This window comes from Lutzomyia longipalpis, chromosome 3, assembly GCF_024334085.1.
Source record: "Lutzomyia longipalpis isolate SR_M1_2022 chromosome 3, ASM2433408v1".
Classification (NCBI taxonomy): domain Eukaryota; kingdom Metazoa; phylum Arthropoda; class Insecta; order Diptera; family Psychodidae; genus Lutzomyia; species Lutzomyia longipalpis.
In genome coordinates this window covers 18980138-18989288 of record NC_074709.1, presented here as the reverse complement: position 1 = coordinate 18989288, position 9151 = coordinate 18980138, and the positions used below count along the sequence as shown (strand labels likewise).

Below are 9151 nucleotides of genomic sequence, written 5' to 3'. Positions count from 1 at the left end.
TACAAACACCGCGGACTTCATTGATCTGTTTGGGAGAAAATCAATAAGGGGGTGGTTTCCCGTTGGGGGTAGCTATGGGAAAAAGGAATTGACTGTAAATATTTGCACAGTTTTGCGCGAATATTTTGGAGAAACATATTCAATTTCATTGTCCTTTTTTCAATGTTCTTTCCTTTTAGGGGAAAGTTGAGTTGGATTTGGAAATTTTGACAGAGGCGGAGGCCCGTATGAGGCCAGTTGGAAAACAAAGAAAAGCCCCGGAGCCACTAAAGGATCCAAGGTATGTCGTTGAAAAATTTGAAATCTAATATTTTATTCAAATAACTTAATATTCTGGGAAAATTGTGGGATTTATAATGCCTTATAAAAGGTTTTCTGGTGAAGCTATGAAAATATTTTTCATAAGATCTTCTTTGAGGAATAAAATTATTTCTTAAAGAACCCGGAATGTATCTTAAAATACATTCTTATTGGGTTGTAGAAGTCCAGCAGATCAAGTAAAATATTTCTAACGATATGGTTACTTCTTTTTCTACTTTATGACGTTTTCTTTCTAACATTTGACATTTATTTATATCGTTTGGCATATATTCTTACATTTGACGTTCTTTTCTTTTTAATTTGTCTTTTTCTTTCAACTTTTTATGTTTCTTTTGAAACGTTTGTTGTCTTTTTTAACGCTTGACATTTTATTTCTAACAATAAGTTTGACATTTTTATTTTAAATTTTGACATGTAATTTTTAAGTTAGTTGTTTTTTTGTCACATTTGACGTCTTCATTCAAATGTTGGATGTACTTTCATTAATATTTATTTGAACTTTTGATGTTTTTTTTTTAAACGTTTGATATTTTTTAACGCTTGATTGACACTTTGTTTCATTTGACGTTTTTTGTCACGTTTGAGGTCTTCATTCAAATGTTGGATGTACGTTTTCTAATACTAAAAGATTCTAGTTGTTCTTTCTCGTATGTTTGGCATTTTATTTCTAACGTTTGACATTTCTTTTTAAGAGTTTGACGTTTATCTTAGCGAAAATTGATCAAACATGTTTTCTAACGTTTTGAACTTTATCTAATAGGTTGTTTTCTTATGCTAAATATTCCTTTCTAGTTTATCTTTGAACATTAATTAATAGTTTTAAAATCATTTTAAACTTTTTTCATCCAATTTTTAGCGAGTAAATATTTTTTGCTCCTTAGAGCAAATCGTAAAGTTAACTTTAAGGTTGTTAAGACACCTAAGCACCCCTTCAATAGCTACTGTCCTGACAATATAACGACGTCCATGCAAAAAAAAAGTAAAAGTTTATAAAATACTTAAAACGTTGCCCTGCATTTCATTTTAAATGTCGTGTTTGCAAATCTGGTCCATATAAACATCCATTATATAGCTTTGAGAGCGCAATAATCTGTCCCACAGAGAGAAATCCTATAGCACCCAGCAATGACTATTCGTCTCACTTGTAGGAATTCCCAGAATACAATTTGGCTTCCGAGCACTTAATTGCTCTGGCGGGACGACAATCCCAATGCTATGCGAGAACGTTGACTCTTGATATGCCTTTTTCATTTCAGCCGCCCAGAGATCTCATTCCAATGGTACAAAGCACCCTGGAAGACACTTCGGTACATCATTCTGCCAACCATTTCCGGAAAATGTCCAACGCAGTGGTTTTGCATTGGTGGATTTTTGCTACTGATGCTCATTGTAGCTCTGTTTCTCTAAAGGAGTGATATCCTATGAATAAATTTGCCGTTAAAATGACTCCTTTTGCAAAATTATAATTAAATTTTTCACACTCAATGAAACCCATACAAGTGCTCGATGGGTGAGGGATGAAGTGATGACGACGAAAGGGTGTGTCTGGGAGAGAGTTTATGTTTCCCACCACTAAAACGCGATGTTGTTTCATATCAAATAAAATGCGTACACTGGCGTGGGTGGAGATCGAGAGTGAAGAGCCTGTCCCATCGATGGATATATGAAGTGGTTTTCAGTTCTATGAAAACTTCTGATGTGGATGGTTGACGAGGCAAAAGAGCACAGTTTTTCCGATAAGCAAATAGTTCCTTTATAGTAAGTGAAAAAAAAAAGTTTTGTGTCCCTCAGGGAAGGAGTTTGCTTCAAAGAGGATATCAAAGTGTGTTGAAGTGTGAAGGTGAAAATAAGGAAGAAGAAAAAGTCCTTATAAGGAGCAAAAAGCAATTACCGAGATTTTCATAGAAAATTCTTCTTGGAATTGTGAAATCTCGTTAATTATGAAATTTTCTTGTCATAGCCATTTATGTGCTGCAATGTTGTGAAATTGTGACTTCTTATCGCTATCATTGTGCAAGTTAATGGACATCCTGTAGGTGGATTGTCACTCAGAAAGACAATTGCATTGTTAATATTTAATGTTTCGCATTTTAAAATATTTCTTGTGCACAATAAAAACATTCCTGCAACCTTCACACCAGGTCAGAGTTGGTCATAGTCAAGGTAAAGAGTCAAAAGGCGTCAAAAGGTGTATCCCTCTTGGCACATAGGAGCGTCCAATTTATCATCATTGTGTCCATCAAATCAATACTAAAGGTACCAAGTTAGAATTCATCGAATTACTTGTGTAAATTTCATACAACACGATGTACCTGTTCTCTTAATAATTAATTAATTAATTGCTGTTTACGGCCATCAGTCATTCCATGACAAGATTATAAATATAGAAAAGAGTTTTCTAGAATTTACGGTGTGGATATCACTGCCCAGTTGAAAGTGCCTCCCAATGAGCTTCTTCCTTACAAAAAAAATTTTAATAATAGATTTCTCGAGAAATTAATCTAGCGTGTTCTGTTAGGGCTTCAAAAGTGGAAAAAAAATGAAATATTGTGTTATAAAAAATTTATTAAATTCATTCTAAATTTTATTAATTTTATCAAAAAGTCTAATTCAAACAATTCGCTTAATGGCGGAAGACAACCAGCACCGCCATATTAATCATTTCAATGACTATTAACTCAATGAAATGAATTAGTACAAATGCAAATAGCCAGAAAACTGATTAGATGGTGCCGGGTTGTAGCAACATATGGCAATTATCAGTGTTGGAATATTTATCAAATTTATTTCTGCTAAATGCACAAGATGATATAGAAATCATTCCACAATGCTATCGATCAATTTGCCACACACAGAGTTCCTTGGTGAATTTGTATGATACGCATATTCACCGTGATGCCGAGTCCATTTTACATGTTGCACAACACTAGAGCCATTAGTCCCGCTGCAACTGATGCCAATCCAAATGGACAGAATCAGGATGATGTTCCTACCGTTGTGGTGTCCACAGATGTCCCAGATATTCAGAAGAATGTCAGTTTGAAGGTAAGAGGAAGATTCTTAGAATTATACATTACCAAACAAGTTATTTTGATAGAATTAATAGATATAGAATAAAGTCAAAATATCTTTAAATAAATTTTCTTATATTCTGGAATTAGAATTCTAAGAAAATTTATTTTAGAACTGATCAGGGGGTAATCGACTATGCCCAGAATGTACCGCGAGACTGCACCGCGAGTGGCAAGAGTGGCAATGAAAAAGTGGCAAGAAGTGCACCGCGAGTGGCAAGAGTCGGATACCCCCTGGAACTGATGGAAAATGGAAAATTAATTTTGCAAAATAAAAATTTTCTAATACAAATTTAAATAAAAACTTTGTTTTTGAGAAAGGACATAAATAAATAGTTTTTCTAATGATTTATGCTTTACAAAAAATACGATTTACGCACTTTTCTTGAAATATGTAGTTATTGAGCCTTATTCAGCGACCAAAAAATTCTTGAAATCTTTGAATTTTGTCTTGGAATTTAAAGATTTCAAGTGAATTTCAAGGGTTTCTTCGTCGCTGAATAAGGCCCATTATATAGGTAAAAATCTTTAAAAAAAGTAAATCAAATAAGAAGAGAAAAATATTAGTTTCTTCATATTGTTTGTACCTATAATATTCTTTTAGGTACCGTTATTTAACAAAAAAAATCTTATTTTCCGATAAATTTTCTACGTTTCAACGTAATAATCATTGCATATAATATCATTGTAATTATATTGCTAATACGTGTAATGTTTTAACGATTTCGTTATTCGTGAGCATGTCAGTTATTATCTATTTAGTAAAAATGGCTAAACACGCGAAGACAATTTTGATTTTCATGATAAGAATTTATGTACATATATTCATAAAGTACCTATCTCTGAATAACTTACTTGAGCACGCAAAGTTTTTCTAATACAAAAGTACTAAACAGGATTAAACTTTTTTTTTGGACGAATTAATAGGGTTAATCTTCTTTATTAATATGTATACCTTATCTTTTAGAATTTTTAATTTTTTTTGATCCTTGAAGAATGCTAAATTAATTAGGTTAAAATTGTTAAAGTACCTATATGTAGCTTAAAGATAAAAAGAATTAAGAAAAATCGCATTACATAAAAAAGAATACTTTGACCCTCCTTTAAAGTAACAATATAAGAAAATTAAAACCAAATTAAAACATTTTTCACGGGTTTGAAGAAATTGGGCAATCTTTCAATTTATGTGGGTGGTGGACATTGTGTACGGCTCTGAAAATGAAAAGAGAATAAATGTTCTCAAAACGTCGTATATTTTATCAAGCTGTTAAAAGATGTAAACCCTGTCCTCCCACATAATAAAAAATTTCCGGCAAAACAGATTTTTGTTTTATTGTTTGCTTTTATTTGTAATCATTTGTTTTGGTCCTTTTTTTTTGGAGGAAAAAGGAATATTATGCCCCAGTTCAAGGAAATGCTCAAATAATTAAATATCTATTTAAGAAAATATTAAAAAAAAATATTTTAGATAAAAAATTAGTAAAATAATAGTCCAAAACGATTAATATGTAAAAAAAAGAATCGCCATAAAATTTTCTTCTTCATTGAATTTATATGAAAAATTTACATCAAAACATTGCTATGCTCATAAAATAAAAGATGTTTATTACAATAAACCTATATACATAACTTACATGTATTTTGATGGCCTATAAATAGGCCAAAATGAATTTATTAGATCACAAGCATCCGAAATAGAATAGATTATTAGAATTGATTTAGGGAGTAAAAAAAATATTTTTAGCCTCGAAAATGAATTGGGTTAAAACGCAAAGCTATAAATTTTTCACGAGTTAATGCATATTTTAGGAGATTTAGATTGAAAAATGCAAAACAATGGGCTTTATTCAGCGACCAAGAAACCCTTGAAATTCGCTTGAAATCTTGAAATTTCAGTACAAAATTCAAAGATTTCAAGGGTTTCTTGGTCGCTGAATAAGGCCCAATGTCTTGAAGAAATTAAATTTCCTTCCAAAGAAAATGCAGCTTTGAAATGTTTTTGTGCGCACTCAGAGAGAAACCGAGTGTGACAGAGCTATTTCACACTCGGAGAAGTGTGAAAACACACCTGGAGAAGTGTGAATGAGGGTCAGTGACGTCACCGAAAATTTCAGCAAATATTTCAACAAAGATGAAACTTGAGTTTCATGGTCATTTCAAAAAGTATGTCGCAACCCTTCAAAAATTCGTTTCTGTCAAAGGAATTCGCGACGACATGACGTAAGACAATTCTAAAATTTTCCTCTTTTCGAGATTGGATAATTCTTTAAACAATTTAATCACTTTTAACTTTTTTATGTTATTTTTTTTTTTTTTAATAAAACTCAAAAAATAATTTAAAAAATAAGAAAATATTTTTTTAAAAAATGTAAAAAAAAAAATCGGTGGAAGAGAACACATTTTTAGGTTTTTAGGATCTTTTCTTTTTTCAATCGGGATGGCGTCCTCTCATCACATACTTCCGGCCGCCATATTAAATACCAAAACCTTATTGACTTTTTTTATATTTCCGAATCTACAAAAAAAGTTCTGATTTTTAATTAATTAATTTTATGAAATTATTTTAGCTAGGCACTAAAATATCTAATTAGAATGAGAAATTTGTATTCAAATGAAAACTTTTTTGAATAAAAAAAAATACAAAAAATAACGATTTTAGGAAATTACCTTTTTTATTTTTTTAGTTTATCAAAATTGGTAATACTGAGTAAACATTCTAAATTGTATATAATAATTATAATGATTAGGAAAAAAAAAATTTTCAAAAATTTTAAAAGTTATTGAAAAAAAACACCAAATTCACCATTTTGCCCCAAGGGGTACTTTTTACTATCAGTGTTCTACGAGAAAACTTAGAAATTTCTTTTGGAAAATTCAGATTAGATTCGTGTTTAGCAATAGTTACTCTGTCTAAAAATGCATTTGGATCAAAAAATTGCAGAGAATTTCGCCAAAACTTAATTTGTAGTTGAGAGGTCAGAGTAACTTTGAGGTTCGAAAATTTTGTTTTTCAAATAAAAGCCAAAATATTAGATCAATTATTATGAAACTTTCTAGGCTCAGGCAAGGGTATGAAGTGCAACTACTGACAAAATTAGACAGATTAGCTCCCACTGCTTCTTGAGATATTAATTTTAATTTTTTTTCAAATTCACCATTTTACCCCAGTTACCCCTATGAGTTAAAATTTTGTAGGCAATTAAAAAAAATGGTCGCCATTTTGTGTGCAGCCCTCACAAGCCCCGGGAATTTCATTTCTTTAAAAATGTTGTACAACTTTGCGTCAGGTGTCGTTTCTCACATTTCCTTTTTTCCCATAACTATAAGAACTTGTTTTTTACGTAGATTTTTCATTTTTTTTTTAATAAAAAATTTCCAATTTACTTAATAATTTTTTACAACTTTTTTTTATTTAAAAATTGAAATATTTTAAATTAAAATAAAGAATAAACATATTAAAAAAAAAAATCATAAAAAATACAGTGTGGTTGATGCTCGAATCATATTTCTTTTATAAAAAATAATAATATTAAATCCGCTTTATGATTATTTTAATTTAAAAAGATAAAGATATAAAGTTTTTATATTGTTTTTTTTTCTAAATTTTATTTTTATATATTTTTTTATTAATTTTATTTTAATTTTTATTTAAGGAAAAAAATTTAAAAAACTTATATTATTTTTTTTTTAATTTTTTTTAAAATAAACTTGTAAAAAACTATTTTGGTTTTTAGAGGTAGTCCGATTGACTTTAATTTTTTTTAAGGTAGGTTAAAGACTTAAAAAATTTCAAATTTTTTTGTAGATTCGGGAATATAAAAAAAAGTCAATAAAGGTTTAGTATTCAATATGGCGGCCGGAAAAATGTGATGAGAGGACGCTATCCCGATTGCTTTCTAAAAGAAAAGATCCTAAAAACCTAAAAATGTGTTATCTACCACCGATTTTTTTTACATTTTTTAAAAAATATTTTCTTATTTTTTTAAATTATTTTTTGAGTTTTATTAAATAAAAAAAATAACATAAAAAAGTTAAAAGTGATTAAGTTGTTTCAAGAATTGTCCAATCTTAAAAAAAAGGAACATTTTAGAATTGTCTTACGACATGTCGTCGCGAATTCCTTTGACAGAAACGAATTTTTGAAGGGTTGCGACATACTTTTTGAAATGACCATGAAACTCAAGTTTCATCTTTATTGAAATATTTACCAAATATTTTTTTCTAGATAATTTATGATTTATTAGACGGTTCTAGCTCTGGTTCTATTTGAGCTTATATTGCCGTGGAAAAAATATGCGAAATATTTGCCAATAATCAACAAAGATCAATTTTATTGTGTCTTACAAATATATCAGTAGCGACATCTATCGATTGTTCCACAAAAATTTCAGAGCTGAAATTTTCGGTGACGTCACTGACTCTCTTTCACACTTCTCAGGTGTGTTTTCACACTTCTCCGGGTGTGTATATCGGAAGAAAAAGTGTGTATAACGGAATGAGTTCTCTCTGAGCAGTAAAAAAAATCCTCTATTTGTTTTTCTTTCGTAGACGTGGATCCTGACAAAAATCATTGGGCAATCTCTTGAGAATATGAGGAAGGATGTGGACAAGACAGCGCCGGGAGCTTCTGAAAATGAAACAGGACAGGAACTTCAGGCAATTCTTGCACCCGTGCAAGAAGTGTGCCTCCTTCGTGATAGTCCTTTTAGGATTTTACGTGTAAGTTCATTTTTCTATTAACTCTCTTTTAGTAATTTTCCAACGAAAAAAAAAGAGAGGACAACAAGAAATTGCTTTAGGCATCATTGGAGGGATTTAAATATGATGAGAGGAAGTCGCGCGGGGTTGTTCTTGCCACTGGGCTCTCGTGAAAACTTTGAAATTCAACACGCGATACACATCACAAGTGAACTTTCGCAAAAGGGAGGGAAATGTTTGAGTCTGCGGGCATTGCTGTGAGAGAATTAATGCGAAGGATAATGCTTTTCGCATTTCTCTCGCGCTCTCTTCCTCTCTGGTGAGACTATAAAATAAACTAAATTTCTTGTGGAGCTTTTCAGTAGCAAATGAACCTTCGGGACTTGCAAATCGTTTATCTCCTCTAGTAAAGGATAAAACTCCCCACACGGCTTAAGAAAGTGCTTCGATAGAGTGCTGGGTGAAAGGATAATTACATACAAATTATATTGAGTGTATATAGTTGAAAATAGTTCGCGTTGTTGCTGGGCATAGAGTTCGTTAGGCGACAAGTAAATAAATAAAATTAAAGTTGAGCAGGAAGAGCAATTTTTGTAATTCGTGTGGACAGCAATAAAAGTTGATGAATTCTGAATAAATGAATGCCAAATGAGCTTTCACCATTGCGTGCTGCAAGACTCACCAGGATAGATGAAATATAATATTATTATTAAATAAAAAAAAACATTGTTAGAGCAATGATCGCTAAATAGCATTTTGGAAAATTTTTATTAATCTACAAAAAAAGAATTTTAAAAAAACCCAAAGGTTTTTTTTTTTAATAAAATTCAAAGTGTTGGGGAAAATGTCAAAATTTCAAAGGAATTCCCTTCGTCATTTCTTTGATGGATGCAATAATAGAGCGAATTATGTGCCAGCACCACTGAGAATACCACGTAACTGGACAAGAGTCCTTAGGCTCGTACAATCATCGAAGGTTTCCATTGAAGAAGTTACACAGGTCAACAAAAACTAAACTTCATTTTGAGTTAAAAATTGAGAAAAACAATTTTCATGATCAT

At 30.9% G+C, this 9151-nt stretch overlaps 1 protein-coding gene across 2 annotated transcripts in view; it reads left to right on the top strand.

Moving 5' to 3' along the window:
* The first annotated feature begins 2042 nt into the window (after window positions 1-2042).
* The window catches only part of LOC129792365 (transient receptor potential cation channel subfamily A member 1), a 1125827-nt gene continuing 1118718 nt past the window's right edge, over window positions 2043-9151 (top strand). For both annotated transcript variants that reach the window (XM_055831343.1, XM_055831344.1), the window contains exons 1-3: window positions 2043-2577; window positions 3177-3366; window positions 7941-8111. In XM_055831343.1, coding sequence (XP_055687318.1) covers window positions 3196-3366; window positions 7941-8111 — 342 coding nt within the window. In that variant the 5' untranslated portion in view covers window positions 2043-2577; window positions 3177-3195. The remainder of the gene's footprint in view (window positions 2578-3176; window positions 3367-7940; window positions 8112-9151) is intronic.